Genomic DNA, 19511 nt, shown 5'->3' on the forward strand with positions numbered 1-19511 from the left:
ATAGATGGTGTATAAACATACCTTTAGAGAAATATGTTGAAGAAGAAGATTATGTCTATGGCGATATAGTATTCAATTGATTATCTTGTAGTTGTTGACTTGAGTGTTTACTTCACAGCAGAATTGTTAACGCCTTTATATGTCCTTCATGCATGTCTAGCCCTTTCTATGATAACATCGACATTCGCCAAGACCAGTGTTTGGTGACAGCATTGTGAAGTCATTGTGGAGACTGGTATGACTTCATCTGCCTTGCATGGTTTCGGCCGGTTTGGAAGGGTTTGGAGGGTTGATTATTTGCTCTAGGGACATTTTATGGAGATATGGAATTTTACGTGTTTGTTATGTATTGGTGATATTTGGGGGTTTGGTTGTTGATGTTCAGGTACATACTGAAGTACTAGTTCTTGGCGGTGTTGGTTCTTCGTACCTATCCAATAGGGCAAACAGTGCAAACGGCGCAAATTACTGTTGGTGTCGATGGCGTTTCATGTGAGGGGAGTTTGGTATGTTTGTTCTAAGGGGCTGAGGGGTTTTCATAGATGATTTGTTGGTTTTTGTTGGGGCTTATCGTGGTGTTGTGATAGATCTTTCTATTGTTGTGTATTCTTGTCGGTGCTGTCCGCGAGTGTATGATTTGGGTTGACTTTTGTATTTGTTGAATTCATTGAATTATTGGTTTACCTGCTTATCTCGTTGTTACTTCTTAAAGTATACTTACAGAGGTTAAGCATCATGTCTACTATGCGAGCAGTAGTCGCGCATACGGCTGGACCTCCCGATGTCCTTAAAGTCATACAATATCCCCTCCCCCAACCCACTTCTGGGCAAGTCCGGATCAAAGTCAAGGCATTCGGACTCAATCGCTCCGAGATGTACACTCGACAGGGTCACTCTGGTTCTGCGGTTCAGTTTCCCCGCATTTTTGGTATCGAAGCCGTGGGTATAGTCGACGCCGCACCAGGACTAGAAGATAAATTTCCGCTCGGGGCCACCGTGGCCACAGCCATGGGCGGGATGGGCCGAGCCTTCGATGGGGGATATGCGGAGTACACATGTGTACCGGCAAAGCAGGTACAAATACTGAAGACGAAGCTGCCTTGGGACGTGCTGGGGGCGCTGCCGGAGATGCTGCAGACGGCCTGGGGTTCATTGATCAGGTCACTCACCTTGAGACCCAAAGATAGATTGCTGATTCGCGGTGGAACCTCCTCGGTGGGCCTGGCCGCAGCGGCCATTGCTAAGAAACACGGGGCATTTGTGGCGTCAACGACCAGGAAAAAGGAAAGAGAGGCATTATTACGGGATTATGGGGTGGACGAAGTGTGGATTGATAATGGGGCCATTTCTCAACAGATCGCCGAAACATCGGGCCAATATTTCGACAAGGTGCTGGAGCTTGTGGGAACGGCGACTTTGGCTGATTCTCTGCGTTGCGTGAAGAAGGGAGGCATTGTTTCTATGACAGGAATTTTGGGAAACGAGTGGCACTTGGAGAAGATCAACCCAATGGAATTGATCCCCAGTGAATCGAAACTGACGGCATATTCTGGAGGAAATGAGGAGTTTATGAGAACGCCTCTGAAGGAGCTAGTCAAAATGGTTGAGGAGGGGAAGCTCCAGGTCCGGGTGGGACGCGTATTTAAAATGGAGGACATTGCAGAGGCTCATCGGTGTATGGAAGAAAGTGAGATTGAAGGGAAGATTGTAGTGATTCCATAGCCCTATTGCTACCTCCGGATTTAGATAGTGTAGCTTGTCCATATATCTCATAGCCGTTAGACGTGATCTGGGAATGGACGAAGCAATTGGCCCGAAACCGACCAGAGCCAGAGGCGGTTGAAGAAGCACCATCCAACCTGAACAGGGCTGACCATGTCGAGGCGTCCAATGGCGTTCAGCCCGCGACTCTATTCGTCGCAGATCAATAACCACTGTGGCACATCACGTCGTGTATCCCGGCATACCGACATTTTTTGAAATCGGGCGGGTTGTAAAATTATGATATGAAGGTAGCATCACAGATGCTAAGCAATTATACACATTTTGCGATATTTTTGAGAGATTGTTGAGGGGGTGAGGTCTGGAGCGGTCTCCGACGTGCACGGTGGTTCAGTGGGGACCAAGTACTAACCAAAATATAGTAAGTTGGGTGTACCGGCACCGGTGTACCTAGATGTCGAACCCGAGACTCGGGGGTGTGAGAGGAATTAATTAATCCCACCGTGACGGTCTCCAGAGAATTGCCCGTTGCCACATCTTGGCTTAATTGCTGCAGATAAAGCAATTCTTACCATGGTAGACCGCATATGTTGCAAAGAAAGAGAAAAGATCCATGGATTCAAGTTGGATGGTATATTGGCCATGGCACATGACCCTCGACCAATGAGAGCGGGGCCACCTCACCTGCGGCAGCCGGTGAGCCATGACGTAATGCTTCACCTGGGGTTCCCCGGATTCGGAATGAAGAAGTGGGGGATTCTTGGGAGAGAGAAATAATTAAAGATAAGGAACAGGTTCCTTTCCTTGATGGACTAATATGTAATAGTAAATCTGATCGTCTGGTAGATATGCTAGCCTGAACCCATGGTTGCGAGCTGGTCTTTCTTTTGTTATGTATATCATTACTATCATTCTGATTGCAAACGGAGGTGGACACTGATAGACTCAAGTCAGTACGACATGTACCATAAAAATAGAAGGAAGGAAAAATAAAACATTTTCCTCCTACGGTACAAACAAAACCAGTCCTGCAAGAGATTGAATGATGAGCATCATCATCTGGTCGGATGATCTTGTAATGGTCTTGGGGTTGACTGGGGTTGACAGGGGTTACGATTCGCTAACCAGTTTCTGGCCCCGTTAGTCCATAGCAAATAATGAGCACGAGTCCGTGCCACCGCAGTAACTTCTGTTTAGAGGTAAATTGAGGAGGTCCATGGTCCCTACTGCTCTCTTTCTTTCCTTCCATTTCCTCCTGGTGTTCATGAATCTGTTCTACTGAAAAGGACCTAGCAGAAAAGATTCTTTTTTTTTTTTTTTTTTTACCCTTCCCCTTCTTATCTTCTCAAAACCCCCGTTCCAAGGGAACAGGTTCCACTGGATCCGTTCCTAGCTTTTTGGTGTCTGGTACTACCTTGTTCTGTACCTTATTTATACTAACAGCTTAGGTACCTCACTAGACTGGGCCCTGCCAACCTCCCGCTCAATTCGAGCTTAGGCTTCCCCCCGCCACCCCCATTCAGCTTTCTATCCCCCGCACGTACCTCCTCTGTCACCGGAGGGACGATAAAGACCCTGTGCGAGGAGGCTTGCTGGGCGAGCTTTAGCTTGGGCGGCATCGGCTCTCTAACTCTTCCATTCTTCTTCATCTTGTTTCCTTCGTTTAATCTCAACCGTTCTTCATCTTTCCTCACACTTATTGTCGCGCGCTCTCTCTCTCAATTGCCTATATCTTTCCCTCGCCCGGATAACGCTCGCCGGGAATCACAATGGCCAGTGAGGAGACTGGCGCCGAACCCCCCAAGCGGGATGTTCGCAACCATATACTTTTCGAAGTTGCGACAGAGGTGGCTAATAGAGTGGGTGGAATTTACTCCGTCCTCAAGTCTAAAGCTCCCGTGACGACTGCCGAATATGGCGAGCGATACACTCTGATCGGACCCTTGAACCGTGCTTCGGCAGCGGTGGAGGTGGAAGAATTGACTCCATCCAATCCCCGCATGGTCGAGACGATCAAGTCGATGAAAGACCGTGGTATCGACGTGATCTACGGTCGCTGGCTGATTGAAGGCGCTCCCCGGGTGCTTTTGATCGACACAGGAACGGGATATAAGTTCCTGGACGAGTGGAAAGGGGACCTGTGGAACACAGCGGGGATCCCATCGCCGGCGGCAGATACCGAAACCAATGAAGCGATTGTCTTTGGATACCTGGTAGCATGGTTCTTGGGTGAAGTACGTTTGATAGACTGTACCATCGTTAGATGCGGAGTCCGCTAATGACGGTAACTAGTTCATTGCCCATGAAAGACGGGTTGCGGTGGTCGCCCATTTCCACGAGTGGCTTGCTGGGGTAGCCCTCCCGCTGACCAAGAGGCGACATATGGATCTCACCACAATTTTTACCACCCATGCGACCTTACTCGGTCGCTACCTCTGTGCGGGATCAGTGGACTTTTACAACCACCTACAGCACTTCGATGTGGATGCAGAGGCTGGCAAGCGTGGCATCTATCACCGGTACTGCATTGAGCGAGCCGCAGCGCACACGGCGGACGTTTTCACTACCGTCTCCCATATCACTGCATTCGAAAGCGAGCATCTCCTCAAAAGAAAGCCAGATGGAGTTCTGCCGAATGGGCTCAATGTCAAGAAGTTCTCCGCAGTGCATGAGTTCCAGAATCTCCACTCGCAGTCCAAGGAGAAGATTAATGACTTCGTTCGGGGTCATTTCTATGGTCATAACGATTTCGATCTGGACAATACACTCTACCTTTTCACGGCGGGACGCTATGAATTCCGGAACAAGGGCGTTGATATGTTCATCGAAAGCTTGGCTCGGCTGAACCATCGTCTGAAGGCCAGCGGCTCCAAAACCACTGTAGTTGCATTCATCATCATGCCAGCCCAGACCACGTCTCTCACGGTTGAAGCCCTCAAGGGACAGGCTGTCGTTAAGTCCCTACGTGACACAATCGAGATGATCGAAAAGGGCATTGGTAAGAGAATGTATGAGCGTTGCCTTGCGTGGAGGGAAGGCGACAACATGCCAGACGAGAAGGACCTAATGGCCAGTCAAGATCGCGTGCTGTTGCGACGCAGGTTGTTTGCCATGAAGAGGCACTCCTTACCTCCGATCGTCACTCACAACATGGCCAATGACCACGAAGACCCAATTTTGAACCAGATACGCCGTGTTCAGCTGTTCAACGATCCAACCGATCGCGTTAAGGTAGTCTTTCACCCAGAGTTTCTCAACTCCTCAAACCCCGTGCTGCCGCTCGATTACGATGACTTTGTCCGCGGTACGCATCTTGGAGTCTTCCCGTCGTACTACGAGCCCTGGGGTTACACACCCGCGGAATGCACCGTGATGGGTGTCCCCAGTATCACCACCAATCTGTCTGGTTTCGGTTGCTATATGGAGGAGTTAATCGAGAACTCATCCGACTACGGTATTTATATAGTAGATCGCCGAATGAAGGGTGTTGACGATTCCGTCAATCAGCTTACGGATTTCATGTTCAACTTTGCTTTGAAGAGTCGTCGCCAACGGATCAACCAACGTAACCGTACTGAGCGGTTGAGCGATCTGTTGGACTGGAAACGTATGGGATTAGAGTATGTCAAAGCGCGGCAGTTGGCTCTCCGGCGAGGTACGTTTTCTCCATAACCTCCATGTCCACCATGTAGGTCTCATATTGTTTGCTAACGCATGGATCACGATCTACAGCCTACCCGTCTTCATTCGGCAGTGGCGACGACTTCTATGATATTATTGGAGGAACAGAACAGAAGATATCGCGGCCGTTGTCCGTCCCTGGGTCACCAAAGGATCGATCGGGGATGATGACCCCTGGTGATTTTGCGTCCCTGCAAGAAGTCAAAGAAGGGCTGAGTACGGAGGACTATATCGCGTGGCGGCTGCCGTGAGTTATTCTTTTGACTACATGATAGACAGAATTGGGCAAACGCGTTGCTAATTGGCCATCCAGTGGTACAACCGATGATGATGAACCAGACGACCAATACTTCCCACTGACTCTACGAACGAAAAAGGCATCCGATCGACCCGCGTCGCCGCTCGACCGGATATCCGTCAATGGTGAGAATTGATTGACAGCTGCATACCTTAGTGGTGATTTACTGTCCAGCGTGTTGCTGTGCGCTGGTTCGAGTCCCTTTTGTTGTGTGTTCCTGTGCCATAGCTTTCAACATTTGTCATTTTTACTTACTCCAATTGCATGTTTGTTGATATTCTTTGGAGAGAAACACAGTGGGACCCTGTCCGGGCCAAGGACTGTTAAGGCTCCCTGGATAAAGCTTCACGTCTGCATCATCCGTCGTTTGTACTGTTGCATTGATGTCGTTTTTGCCTTGTGTGAGTTTGCCAGCATCGGGATTGTCTTTTAGGAGCGTGGATACATTCATTGCATGATGTGCGAGACGCCATACATTCGTCTTACGCAATTGCCTGACATCATATCTAAGGGTTGTTGAGACGCTAGTGAGGGGTCGATCGTAGTCCCACTACAACACGAGGATTGACCGGACCACCGTGCTCCAGAACGTCGACACTGATAAATATGCTTAAGCAACAACACATAGAAGGGAAGCGCACGGTACTTGACCATGACAATTCATTCCGAAATACTACCAACTGTCTCAATCGTTGTTCTCAAACTGTCCGCAGACGGTGCGGGATTTGCTCGGAAGTCATCGTAGTGGGGGGTATAGGAAGAAGAGAGGGTATACAATCCCTGTTAAGAGGACCACGACCAGGGATCGCCGAGTACTATCCAATGGGACCGAGTGACAGTTATCGTCTTCTGGCGGGTCCCGGTGAGTACTGAAGCAGGGAAATAAGACGAGTAGGGCTTAAGTACAGTTACTAGTAGAGATTCAGTAGGTGGGGTGGGATGCCATGTGACTCAAAGCCTATTATTTATTGTATTTATTCCTTGACCCCTCCTCGACCACTCTTCCTTTCCCTTTTTCACCACAATCACCCATCTCAATTCCACCGATTCCTCACTTGCTATCGCCGCAACTCGCTCGGTACGGCTCACCATGAGGCCGCGCAGCCAGAATGACCTTCTGAGTCGTTTCGCTATGGGTTAATTTTAACCTACACGGGTCAAGGTATCGTACATAGTATAACAGTCATAGCTCGCGCATGACAGGTGTTCGTCTTGGACCTGCCCTGGTTACCTGGCTATCCTTCTACTTCATGCTATCCCTGCGCGTCTGCCTCTCTTGAAAGGGCGTATCCCTCGAAGGAGAAGCGAGACGAAGGGCGAAAGCTGAGTGAAATGTGTACCGGGTGTACAAGGCAGAGTCCGGTCGTTCTGAGATTATACTGTCATAACTTGATCTAGATAATACTAGCGAAAGGACATGCGTGGCATTGATTGTTCCCCTTTATTCTCTTGGTACAGAAGAGGGACTTCGGTCCCCCATTACTAACAAGTTTCAGAGCTCTTGACCTAAATTTGTGCCAAGATGTCTACTGACAAGATTACCTTCCTCACCAACTGGTATGACATGCCGCTGGTGTTGTTTCTATCTGTGTTCTTGCTGTTTTTTTCTGCTACGTTCGTGAACTGTTACTAAGTGGTTGTGTGTTAATAAAGGCACGCGACGCCGTACCACGCCCCCTTGTACCTCGCTCAGAGCAAGGGTTACTTCAAGGAAGAAGGCCTGAAGGTTGCTCTGCTGGAGCCCAATGACCCCTCCGATGTCACTGAGATCATTGGTAGCGGCAAGGTCGACATGGGCTTCAAGGCCATGATCCATACTCTGGCCGTATGTATCTTCGCTCCTAAGAGTCGTTTGAACGGATGTCTAACCCTCGAACCAGGCCAAGGCTCGTAACTTTCCTGTCACCTCGATTGGCTCTCTTCTTGATGAGCCTTTCACCGGTGTTGTGTACCTCAAGGATAGCGGAATCACCGAGGACTTCCGCTCTCTGAAGGGCAAGAAAATCGGCTACGTTGGAGAGTTCGGAAAGGTATGTACCACTGGCTGTATCAGTGGACGAGCTGTGATTAATGTATGCCAGATTCAAATCGACGAGCTCACCAAGTACTACGGCATGACTGCGGACGACTACACTGCCGTCCGTTGTGGCATGAACGTCACCAAGGCCATCATCCGTGGTGATATTGATGCCGGTATTGGTCTAGAGAATGTGCAGATGGTTGAACTGGCCGAGTGGCTGGCATCCCAGAACCGTCCGCGTGACGACGTTCAGATGCTCCGCATCGACCAGCTCGCCGAGCTCGGCTGCTGCTGCTTCTGCTCCATCCTCTACATTGCCAACGATGCCTTCCTGGCCGCCAACCCCGAGAAGGTTCAGAAGTTCATGCGTGCTGTCAAGCGTGCAACCGATTACGTCCTCGCAGAGCCTGCAGCGGCCTTTGAAGAATACGTTGACATGAAGCCCATTATGGGAACCCCTGTCAACCGTAAGATCTTCGAGCGGTCTTTCGCCTACTTCAGCCGTGATCTGAAGAACGTCAGTCGTGACTGGGCTAAGGTCACCAACTACGGAAAGCGTCTGGGTATCCTTGACGCCGACTTCCAGCCTAACTACACCAACCAGTACCTCTCCTGGACGTTGGATGCGGATTCGACTGACCCTCTGGGCGACCAGAAGCGTATGGCGGAACTGCAGAAGCAGGTTGCTTGCGATGGTGGCTTCAAGCGTCTGCAGGTGGCCTCTAGCGCATAAGCAGCTGTGACAACGTCTTTGAGGTCTGATTGGTAGGCTTATGCGTTATTAGTCGTACGATCCTATGCAGAATAAATGGCTTATCAAGTCTGGAAGTGTTGTCTCTTGAGTTTTACCTTAAATGTCTGTAGCGTAAGCGTAGGGCGTACGTAAGCTGCCTACGTAGACCCGCGTATCCATCAGATATAGCCAAGTAACAGACAAACTAGCCATGCCCCAACCTGCTAGTGCGTAGTGAATGACGCTCTACGTGATAAGATACACATCAAAGCCAAAGTCTAATATATCCTGATTTATTTTCAAGAGGCGTCATCGCCATGGAAGATTCCGGCAGGCCCACCTATGCAGTGTTCGGATACACTAACACATAGATACTAGATAGACTGGTTTCTTAATGCACTTGGCACGAAGATTCACAGATCCTATCAAGGTTAGATCGTCGGTGTGACCGCGTATATCTTTGAGTCGGAAAGGTCGATGCAGAGGGGGTTTCTCCTAATTTATATACAGTGGGTTAGGTAGAACTCTGAGGATAAGGACCAGCAAAGGCAAAGGGTTGTTTATTTCCACCAGCCTAAACATCACTTCCCCTTCCACCCATCGTCATCGTCTTCTCCAGGCAAGCCTCCAGACCTCTCACGTCCCAACAGGGCAAACTCAACATCATCCATCTCTCCGTCACTCAAGTCTTCATCGCCGTTAAACCGATCCAGCAGCTGCCAGCTGCCCCGTTCTCTGTCCTCAGGACTCTGCGCGCCCGCTCTTGACTTGATTCGCCTGTATATAAACCACCCCGCAATAGCAAGGACGAACGCCGATGCAAACCCTCCAAAAAAGAAAACCAGTGAGCGAACAGGCGAATCCCCGTCATCCTCATCATGCCGTCCAACAACTGCCTCATTAGACTCTGGATCCCAGCGGACTAGTTTCGTGGTTCCTAGGATATGACCTGTAGAATTTAGGCCATGGGCACGGATATACGTTGATTCTGTGTCCGCGGGAATGGGGATGGTGGTTTCGAAGCCGGATTTGGGCACCGCGGCTAAGAATGTGTATATCTCTGGGTTGGGTGAGTCCGCGCCCTCGAGAGCCCAGGTTACGACTTCGGTGGCGCCGTTCCAGCTCGCGGCGGCCGTGTAGTTGTAAACAGAGATGTCGGGGGATGTCGTTGGGTGGCCGACCCAGGGGTATTTAAGGACGCGGTAGGACATGATGTTGCCGTCGCCGGAGGCGGCGCCGAAGTGCGTGTTGCAGAGGATGGTGCCGTCAGAGGCATACTCAGTCCATGTTGGGATGTGGCCATAGCCTACGAGAACCTTTGGGTTTTCGTTATTAGAAGTGAGGAGCTGGACTGAGCCCTGCGATTGGCTGCTGATGGGGTCTGGGTTCCAGTATTCATGGCGGACTTTGACGGTCATATTGTCCTGATCGATGTCTAGGTAGAGGCCGCGGCTGGGTAGTTCGGGGGCGCCTGCGCCGCGGGAGGCATTGTCAAAGATGGTGATGGCCGTGCCGTTGTCGCGGAAGCGGGCATGATGTTGCCAGGCGAAGTTTGTGGCTGCGCCGTCCGAAAGGTCTGTGAAGTCGTTGTTTTTGCCGCCGAGGCGCCAGATGATGTCGCCTGTGCGGCCGTCGATGTAGGTGAGGCAGCTGGCGTAGCGGGATGAGATCAGGTAGTTGCCCTTGGCGTCTTTGTCTACGCTGTTGATGTGAAAGAAGTCCCATGGGTGGGCTTCAGAGTCGCCGTTGCCCTCGCGGTCTCGGTACATGTCGGTGAAGTTGAAGTGCTCGGATGCTCGCCATTGGAAGAGAGCTTTCCCCGTCTCAATGTCAAGCTCTTGGAACGTACCGTCCCAGAGCCAGCCTTCTTCGAGACCGCCGACTGCTGCTAGATCTGCGGGGATGACGTCGTAAATGGTGATCAGTGCGGTGTCGTCCTGTGTAATGTGGAATTCGTGAAGATCTCCTGGGAGATGATTGGCCGCGTTGATTTTGTATGCTTCTCTGTAGGAGGAGTCTAACTTTTGGTGGCTTAGAATATTATGACTTGAGATGCATGCAGAGATGGAAATTTCATTGCGCTTGGCATAGGTAGGTAAGGTAGTATATGATAGTAGAAGGGGGATATATGCCCTACCATATAATATGCTCCCTCTCCATGTCCCCCAACGCCATCATTGCCCATCCAAAAAGTTAGATAATCTTGTCCTTTGAATGTATAAACATTTAGATTATACGATTGCCCATAAAGCTTCGTCCAGACAAGATGTCCATCCTGATCAAGGATCATCGGCCCTGGGTTAGCTACTTTATTTCCTCGCGGCGCGATGAACGTGTAAAGCCCATCCTTGCACTCATCGCTATATTGCAGATAATTCAATGCCGGGCCGACGATCGGCGACGATCGATACGTCTCGGTAGGCCATTCTCCAAATTTCCCTTCGTCATAAGCGGCAGACTGGATATAAGGACCATAATCCGCTTGTACACGGGCAATCACAAGCGTTAGAAGAATCAACACCCCGTTTAACATGATCATCATCACGGGGCGGAGACCGACGAAGAAACCCCCGGTGTATATGTATGGGCGAAGAACACAAGCTACCAAAAGTCTGGGGGACGGGCGCCGTTTAAATTTAAACTAACGGTGTCCATCGCCAACGTATGGAGCCAAAAGAAAAAAAAAAGATTCGTCAGCTGAAATCGGCGGATAGATTTTCATCCATATATGCGCTGAATAGTCTAGGTTTCCAGTGGAGCTGCAGCCCTAGGAGTCAGGCATCTCATCGTCGGCTTTTGCGCCGTGAGATCCACACTTAGCGCCCCGTTTTTTTTGTGGTTGACGAACCGCTGGTAATTAGGCTGCCAATCACTGATGCTCTTCATATCTGGTACTCCACTTGTAAAGGGAGAGTTTGAACAACATGAATGCGATGTGCAACCCCTTATTGTTTTCGCTGGGTGATTCTTTGTGCACGAGGCCATTCTGCGAAGTGGAGTGAGTGGGTGTCTTGGCAGGAGAATTCTGAGGTGGAGAACAATTAACTCCCTACTGGGGTTTGTAGGATTTAGCCTCTGGGATAGATTGATGATTGATGCGATTGAACTAGGCTATACGTCAGTAGTGGTTCTTTTCACTTAGCCGGGATCGTTCGTCTTACGTCCAAGCTGGAGTTATGATTGTTAGTGGTTGGATCAGATCCTTGGCATGGTGGATGCAGTAAAAGTCATGGCATAGATGGTGGTCGGAATTGAGCAGGAAGGAATTATATTTGTTATGTTTTTGGGTGATGCTTTGAATGGGTTGAATAAATGCATTTATTGAAGTCAGCAGGGCACGTGCTCTCATGTTTTTTGTTCACGTTCTTCTCCAGGGCTTTTACAACACTCTCATCGAAGACACTTGATATGCTATCCACACCTACAGGGCTGCCAAGACGGCCGTCAAAGTTGCCTGGGTAGAGAAGTACTAATATGGGTCACTGCATCCTTGGCTGCTCAGCTGAGATGCTCGCATAAATGCTGTACCACAGTCGTCACACTCAAGGAGGCTCCCAAAATCATGTACTACGCTTCTTTGGAGTCAGTCATTAATCTATATTTCTTATACTAGGGGGCTGGCTAATCTATGGCGTGGCAAAAAGTGTGTAATTACAAGAAATAGAAGGGGTATCGTTCTTCTAATTCACCTAGAACAAAACCATCAGCCGCGAAAGCGTTTATTTGGAGCGTTTGTAGATCTTGCTGAGGAAGGCATTGAAGACCTCCTTCTTCAGTCCCTCAGACTCATCCACGGCGGCGATCTTCTCCTTCAGCTCGCCGACGATCTTCTCCTCGTACTCCTGGTAGACCTTCTCGAGATCCAGCTCCTTATAGAGGGCCTTGACGTTGGCCTCAAGAGCGTCATCCTTACGGCCATAGGACTCGTCGAGGACCTTGCGCTGCTCGGCATTGCAGCGCTGGAGGGCCTGGTTGACAAGCCAAGAGCACTTGTTGTCCTTGATATCGGTACCAATCTTACCAATGACCTCGGGGTTGCCATAGGCATCGAGGTAGTCATCCTGAACCTGGAAGTATTGGCCTAGAGGGATGAGGATGTCGTGGGCCTGGCGGAGGTTGCTAGGGGTAGCACGCTGGAGGTAGAGCAGGGCCAGGGCAACAGGCAGGTAGAAGCTGTAGTAGGCGGTCTTGTAGGTGACGATGAACATATACTTCTCCATGGAGAAGTTGTTGAGGTCGACCTTGTCCTCGGGGGCGGTGATCAGGTCACAGAGCTGACCCAGCTCAGTCTGCCAAGTAGTCTCATGGAAGAGATCGATGAAGTCGGCGTAGGCGGGGTGCGACCGGAAGTGCTTCTTAAGAATGATATAAATCGAAGATTCGAGCAAGAAGGCATCGTTAATGGCGATCAGACCGACACCTTCCTGACGGTACCAGCATGGCTGACCACGACGGGTGATCGAACTGTCCATAATGTCGTCGCTGACCAGGAAGAAAGCCTGGAGAAGCTCGGTGAGCCATCCTAGAATGCTGAGGTGTTTAAACTGCTCCTCGGTCAGGGGCTGCTCCAGAAGAGCCAGACCGGTGTCGGGACAGGAAAGACCACGGTTCAGCTTTCCACCGGGAACGTTGACATTGAGGGCCTATTGTAAGTAGCCAGAATAGTCAGTACATGTCCTCCGTAGCGAATTGTGCACATAAACCGGGGGGGGGGGCTATACCTTCTCGAACCACAGCTGGGCATTTTCTGGCAAGTTCGACTCCCTCGCATAGGCCAGAATATCTTGGGCCAAGGAGGGGAAGACCTCCTGGAAAGCGGCACGGTCAGTGGCAGGCATTCCGACGTGAAGTGTATCGGATATGTAAATTAATTAATTAATTAATGATTGAGCAAAAGTGAGAGGGGCACACAAGGAAGAGGGAAAAGTCCGGGAGGGAATTGATGTAGCAATCTAATAGACCCCAATCGGTAAAAGCCCCTCTGAACTATTGTTTGTCCTGTTTGCCCTCACCGCCCATTCACCAATCAGCCTTCCCCATACTGTGTACTCGGATTCAACATACTTGTTGATGTTGATGCCTTTCTGATTCTGTTTTTCCCTTGTACCCACCAGGTCACATTCACCATTATTTAGCGCATCCGTTGGCGATTGGAACTGTGGGGATTGATCCGTCAGCCGTCTCAGTCAGAATTAGCAAGAAAGAACGGAACAGCTTTGTTTCGCGCGAAGTTCCCCCCACCATACAAACAAGCGCGCATGGACATGATTGGCGCGAAAGTCTGTTGTTGACTGACCACCATAACTGCCAATCTCTGAAGAAATCGATTTCACAATCGTCGCCATGGCGGCGCAGTTCACCGAAGAAAATGTTCAGGAGCTCAAGTTCCGGCTCGAGGACGCCACCATAAAATGTTCCGAGCGCTGTTTATACCAGTCTGCCAAATGGTACGACGCGCGGGCCTTCACTCCAGTCATTTGAATAGAATTAGATGTTGATCGGATAGAACAGGGCGGCAGAAATGCTTGACGCCATTGTCCCGATTGACCAATATGATACGGACCCCGAATCCCCAATGGATACCCCCGACACACCCTCGACCCGCCCAAATCCCTACCTCCGAACCCAAGATCCAGTCGAAGCTTCCCTTGAAGCCCAGGAGTCCTACAAGTACCTCTTGGCAAAATCCTACTTTGACACGCGCGAGTACGATCGCTGTGCAGCAGTGTTTCTGCCACCTACGATACCCCCCGTTGCACTTTCTACGTCGTCGCCGAACCAAAAGAAGAGACACTCGTTAACCCCACAGAAGGGCAAGTCGAAGCCATCCCAGTATGCAGGAGGGAAGGATGGCAACGTGGCTAGGAACCCATATCCCAGGCTGAGTCAGAAGTCATTATTTCTTGCGCTGTACGCCAAGTACCTAGCGGGGGAGAAGCGGAAAGATGAGGAGACCGAGATGGTGCTGGGACCGGCCGACGGGGGTGCGACAGTTAACCGAGAGTTGCCAGATCTTGCACGAGGGCTAGAAGGATGGCTGACGGAGCGTCGGGAGAAGGGATTGGAAGATCGCAACCAGGGATGGCTAGAATACCTCTACGGAGTCATTCTTCTCAAAGGGCGGAACGAGGAGGAGGCAAAAAAGTGGCTCATAAGGAGTGTTCATCTGAACCCATTCCATTGGGGTGCCTGGCAGGAGTTGAACGATCTTCTCTCGAGCACGGAAGATGTATGTGGCTGTTCCTTTATGCGCATGAATGCGGGTCGGGTGCTAATTGTTAACCAGTTGAAACAAGTCGTCGATCTGCTCCCGCAGAATATTATGACACTTCTCTTCCACGTATACTGTAGTCAAGAACTATATCAAGCCACTGAAGACACGTACCAGGCTCTCTCGGAGCTTGAGACGATCTTCCCGAACAGCGCCTTTCTCATGACCCAGAGAGCCCTCCTCTACTACCATTCGAAAGGTATGCACCGTTTTTTAGCCTTGACGCGAATGCATTGCTAACAGTCTGGTAGACTTCGAAGAGGCATCACGTATATTCACCGAAATATTGATTGCGTCTCCTCACCGTCTTGACAGCCTCGACCATTACTCCAACATACTATACGTGATGGGCGCGCGTCCCCAGCTCGCCTTCGTCGCCCAAGTTGCAACCGCAACAGACAAGTTCCGACCCGAAACCTGCTGCGTTGTAGGAAACTACTACTCACTCAAGTCCGAACACGAAAAAGCCGTGATGTACTTCCGTCGCGCCCTAACACTAGACCGCAATTTCCTCTCAGCCTGGACCTTGATGGGTCACGAGTACATCGAGATGAAGAACACACACGCGGCGATTGAATCTTACCGCCGCGCCGTGGATGTCAACCGCAAAGACTACCGAGCCTGGTACGGTCTCGGCCAGGCATACGAAGTTCTTGACATGTCCTTCTATGCTCTATTTTACTACCAACGTGCCGCCGCACTGCGACCGTACGACCCGAAAATGTGGCAAGCCGTCGGGTCCTGCTACGCCAAAATGGGCCGGGTCCCGCAGAGTATCAAAGCCCTCAAACGTGCCCTCGTAGCAGGCTCCTACTACGCCGAAGACCCATCTCAAATGGGAGGCTCAGGCCGCAAGATCCTCGACCCAGAAACCCTTCACCAAATCGCAACACTCTACGAACGTCTTGGCGACGATGAAGAAGCAGCCGCCTACATGGAACTTACCCTACAACAAGAATCAGGCCAAATGCCCGTGGAAGAGGATGCCTCTTCCGACAACGAAAACGACGATGACCAATCCGAGGCCGGAGCCCAAAAGTCCTCACGCCGAGCCCGTCAATCCTCATCGTATAACCAAAACGACGACGATGACTCTTGGCACGGTACAGGGCCGACAGTCACCACCTCGAAAGCACGATTGTGGCTCGCGCGGTGGGCTTTGCGAAACGGGGACCTCGAACGCGCGGATCAGTTGGCGGGTGAATTGTGCCAGGATGGAGTAGAAGTCGAGGAAGCGAAGGCGTTGATGAGAGATGTGAGGGCTAGAAGGGAAGGCGATGAGTAGTCTGCTTTATTTAGGCTGTTCACTCTGTATTGTTATGTTTTGCCTTGAGCAGGCTTTCATTCTTACGGTAGCGAGGCGTTCGTGCTGGGTGTGCTTACGACCTGATGTTTTCATCCTGAAGCTGGTCTGGGTGTTTTTTATGATGGTTATATAGAGATGTACTATGGGTTATTTGTTGAGAATATGAGTACAGCTTATAAAAGCAACCAATTGATATCCTTGTCATTCCTCTGTACGAATGTCACAAATTAGGCATTACATAAATAACCATCAAGTCTCCCGTCAGTCACCAAGCCAAACCCGAAGGTCCACTATCATCACCCATCCCTCAGAGCCTCAAACCGACTCCAAAACACCCATAACCCTCCTATCAAACTCAACAGAAACTCTAACCCCCTGATCGAGAGCTCCCCTGGGACCCTCATCTATAGGCGTACAAGGTATCGTCTCCTCTCCACCCTTCAAACCCCACGAAACACAAGCATAAAAATACCTCCTCCCGATATCCTCCCATGACATTCGTAGGCAGGATCTGGGATCGGCCACGTCTGTGCCCAGGTCCAGGAGGGACGAATCGAGGAGAAAGATACCCCCAGTTTGTAAGTGGTTGGGGGAATGAGAGAGCGCTTGAAGCCTCTTGTAGAGGGTGGTGGTGAGATCGAGGAGCGTTTGGCCGAGGGGTGTTTGCGTGCAGTTTAGGAGAAGAATAACTAGCGTTGGTGAGGTTCGTGACTGTGTCTTGGGTGATCTTGATAGGAGGGATTTGAGGAAGGTGTTGAGATTCGGGGTGAAGGTTAAGGGGAGTGTGCTGTTGGAGAATTGCCCTTGGGTGGATGGGTTTTTGTGGATGAGGTGGATTGAGACGGTGGTTAATGGAGATTTGGTGGCATTTCCCGGCTTTATCTGCTTTGTGATGGTTTTGGGATCTTGTATAAAGGTATTGGCCATTGTAGATGATATGTCTGAGTGCGCTGTTTTATTGTTGTTATCGGGCTGGTTGGTTGATTTGCTTTGCTTAGACCTCGTAGAGTTGGACATAGAAGACTTGTTCCTTTGTTGGCGGGAGTCTTGGTGCGACGAGAGATTTTCGTTGCTTGTCAGGAAGTTGCCATGGGTACCTGAATCCTCAGATGGGGACATTGATGCCATTGTCTCATCAATGTAGATAGGGATAGTATGTGTGGTTGTTGGGGTTCTTTCGCTGCTTTTTTTCACGGAATTGTGTGAATAGTTCTGTAAGCACGTCTCATCGGTTGGTGTGCTTGTAGACCTGTTTGATATATGCCCTTTTACTGGACTCTGAGTCACCCCTGAAGAGCTTGTCAAGCTCTGGGATCGACTGGCTATATACGCTGACGAGCCATTCCCGAGCTTCAGACGTTTATGCCATTCGGTTTCTTCTCGCGCTAACTCTTCTGAAGGGATTTCCCGGGCATCGTCAGCTAGAAGCTGTAACTCTGAAAACGATGCAGCATCCTCAAACGATCTATCCCAATGGATCTTCACGATCCTCGGGAAACGAAGCGTATAATACCTGGCGCCTGGTGGTTTCTCGAACCCGCTACCTAGCATCTCGACAACAAAAGGAGTTCTGAAAACAGCATCCATGCCGGTAATATTGCCCGCTCCATACTCTATATCGAAACCATGTCCTGAATCAATGCCGCAGGCCGTATACTCCCCAAACTGATTGAGGATCTGCATGTTCTTCACGTTCATGCAATGGCGGTTAATTACACCAACCACCCGAAACTTGGGCTTAGATTTGGACTGCAAAACATCCTCTTTATTGAGGAGACAGCCAATGAAGAAATGTGTCCATAATAACTTATGGATCTGCGTTAAGCCAGCGGTGTCTCGAGAATCATATCTTCCGCCGACGATCGCAAGGTCTACTGTATCGCCTAGACCTGGGATGTAGTCTTTCTTAAGCTTGATCCAGCGGCCCATGGAGCCATTTGCTTGGCTGGGAAAGATGGTGAAGTATGGGTCTTCGCAGCCCTTTAAGACAAACCCTTCCCATCGCTGAGCGATGCCCTTGGCGAAGATATTTTCTAGCTGCGTTTGACTCCCAGGTCGGCAGAAGTCTAGGATTCGTTGTTCAGAGATATCTGCACGGCCTTCAATTACTTGGACTACATCTTTCAGTAGCAATCGTCGCTCTCGGTGTGGTTTCTTCAAGCAAGCGTCTTCGTCAAGGAGTAGGATATCGAAAAACACGATCATCAAATGCTCATAAGGTTGTGGTCTAGCTCAAGTCAGATTACATTGCTCCAAACAGCTTAGTTTTATTTCACTTACGGGGAATCATTCTCTGTCCCAATGAAAGTTCCCGAACGGGCGATAAACTTGCGTAGCTTATGGAAATCCATGATTTTGCCATGTCGATCGCTCCAGACAAGTAGCTCACCTTCGAGAACACACCGACGAGAGAATTGGCATCCCGGCCTTCCTATTCTCAGGGAATCTCTAACAACAGAATGGATCCCCGACCTGTCTGTAGTAGAATCCTTACCGCTCTTCGAGAATATCTGAATAGACCTAGAAGGCTTCGAGAGATCAACGTGTATTTGACAGTATTCACCATCGTACTTCCTCTCTACACTCATACGACGGCGGCCGATCATTTGACAGCAGTGTTTGATACTCCGGGCCTTGTAGTAGTCAGGTCGTCCGATCTTAATACCAATCACCGGACTCAATTGTTGCATTGCAATAATTCCCAAGTCCCTGGCTAGCCCTGGCTCTGGATGTGGTGGAAAGTGACTAATAGGCTCTGACACAAGCATATTCAGCGTCGTCTCAAAAGAGTCCTGAAAAAGCAAAAGATGCGGGAGCAGGAAATGAAAGCTCTTCAGCGTCAAATTCCGCGGCAAAGTTACAGGAGAGTAATTCTTGAGTATCATGCGAGTCAGCCATTTAGCATCTCTACTGCTCAATCGCCGATATAGAGGAGACAGCGCCTCATCGACATCAACCGCTGCCCGTTGTCTACGCACGCGGGGACCGGAGAATTTGCACCGAGACGCAACTCTATTCAAGGCATCATCAATCTCCTCGACGGTTACCTTCTGACCTTCAGGGATGTGGTTCTCGGCCTGTCGCATGACGTTGTCCACACATTGTGCTAGATCTATGCCCCCAGAAACGCGCCATCGCTCGAGTTCTTCCCGCCGCGATGACCCAAGAAGAAGACACCGACCTATTACCCTTGCTAGGGATGTATCCTGTAGCCAGTATACTCTGTCTGTCCGCTTCTCTGGGAATAGACACGAGAGGACGGCCAACTGGTCGGTGTCTTTATCGTGCAGCCGTCTGCCATGTTGCTTGAACCACCGAGTTACCGTTTGAACATCTGGGTCATGGTTTCTTGCTCCTGTAGTAGCTTTCGAAATCTTATTATTCTCAAGAGAGGAAAGTAGGTCACACAAATGGGAAAATTTGAAGCCCATCTATGTATGCCGTTGCAGACGGACGGTTTCAAGCCACAGGCAAACTCTA

The 19511-nt window shown here is 50.1% G+C and overlaps 7 protein-coding genes across 7 annotated transcripts; 4 read left to right on the forward strand and 3 right to left on the reverse strand.

The window, feature by feature from the left end:
- Window positions 1–274: 274 nt before the first annotated feature.
- BDV38DRAFT_252873 (zinc-binding alcohol dehydrogenase family protein) lies at window positions 275–2447 on the forward strand. The gene has a single exon (XM_032055188.1). The coding sequence runs from the start codon at window positions 736–738 to the stop codon at window positions 1720–1722; it is 987 nt and encodes a 328-aa protein (XP_031911314.1). The 5' UTR covers window positions 275–735; the 3' UTR covers window positions 1723–2447.
- A 793-nt stretch (window positions 2448–3240) lies between these two features.
- Window positions 3241–6072, forward strand: BDV38DRAFT_141788 (glycogen [starch] synthase). Its single transcript, XM_032051450.1, has 4 exons — window positions 3241–3956; window positions 4015–5377; window positions 5455–5650; window positions 5717–6072. The coding sequence occupies exons 1-4, from the start codon at window positions 3492–3494 to the stop codon at window positions 5835–5837; spliced, it is 2145 nt and encodes a 714-aa protein (XP_031911315.1). The 5' UTR covers window positions 3241–3491; the 3' UTR covers window positions 5838–6072.
- Window positions 6073–6732: 660 nt separating this feature from the next.
- BDV38DRAFT_141790 (NMT1/THI5 family protein) lies at window positions 6733–8745 on the forward strand. The gene is made up of 5 exons (XM_032051451.1): window positions 6733–6863; window positions 7198–7258; window positions 7355–7526; window positions 7582–7731; window positions 7783–8745. Exons 2-5 carry the CDS (start codon window positions 7224–7226, stop codon window positions 8452–8454), a joined length of 1029 nt encoding a protein of 342 aa, XP_031911316.1. The 5' UTR covers window positions 6733–6863; window positions 7198–7223; the 3' UTR covers window positions 8455–8745.
- BDV38DRAFT_141843 (arylsulfotransferase family protein) lies at window positions 8745–11096 on the reverse strand. Its single transcript, XM_032051454.1, has 2 exons — window positions 10592–11096; window positions 8745–10475 (listed from the first exon to the last, which is right to left on the reverse strand). The coding sequence occupies exons 1-2, from the start codon at window positions 10994–10996 to the stop codon at window positions 9036–9038; spliced, it is 1845 nt and encodes a 614-aa protein (XP_031911317.1). The 5' UTR covers window positions 10997–11096; the 3' UTR covers window positions 8745–9035.
- Window positions 11097–11988: 892 nt separating this feature from the next.
- On the reverse strand, window positions 11989–13633 carry erg20 (bifunctional (2E,6E)-farnesyl diphosphate synthase/dimethylallyltranstransferase). The gene is made up of 2 exons (XM_032051453.1): window positions 13176–13633; window positions 11989–13097 (listed from the first exon to the last, which is right to left on the reverse strand). The coding sequence occupies exons 1-2, from the start codon at window positions 13290–13292 to the stop codon at window positions 12174–12176; spliced, it is 1041 nt and encodes a 346-aa protein (XP_031911318.1). The 5' UTR covers window positions 13293–13633; the 3' UTR covers window positions 11989–12173.
- A 21-nt stretch (window positions 13634–13654) lies between these two features.
- On the forward strand, window positions 13655–16273 carry BDV38DRAFT_141795 (anaphase promoting complex subunit CDC23). Its single transcript, XM_032051452.1, has 3 exons — window positions 13655–14683; window positions 14741–14924; window positions 14977–16273. Exons 1-3 carry the CDS (start codon window positions 13976–13978, stop codon window positions 16008–16010), a joined length of 1926 nt encoding a protein of 641 aa, XP_031911319.1. The 5' UTR covers window positions 13655–13975; the 3' UTR covers window positions 16011–16273.
- Window positions 16274–16346: 73 nt separating this feature from the next.
- On the reverse strand, window positions 16347–19462 carry BDV38DRAFT_294750 (ATP dependent DNA ligase domain protein; the record flags this gene model as incomplete). The annotated part of the gene is made up of 3 exons (XM_032062563.1): window positions 16347–16435; window positions 16469–18258; window positions 18312–19462. The coding sequence occupies 3 exons, from the start codon at window positions 19460–19462 to the stop codon at window positions 16347–16349; spliced, it is 3030 nt and encodes a 1009-aa protein (XP_031911320.1).
- Between the last annotated feature and the right edge of the window lie 49 nt (window positions 19463–19511).

The sequence above is a fragment of the Aspergillus pseudotamarii genome, assembly GCF_009193445.1.
Source record: "Aspergillus pseudotamarii strain CBS 117625 unplaced genomic scaffold BDV38scaffold_45, whole genome shotgun sequence".
Classification (NCBI taxonomy): Eukaryota; Fungi; Ascomycota; class Eurotiomycetes; order Eurotiales; family Aspergillaceae; genus Aspergillus; species Aspergillus pseudotamarii.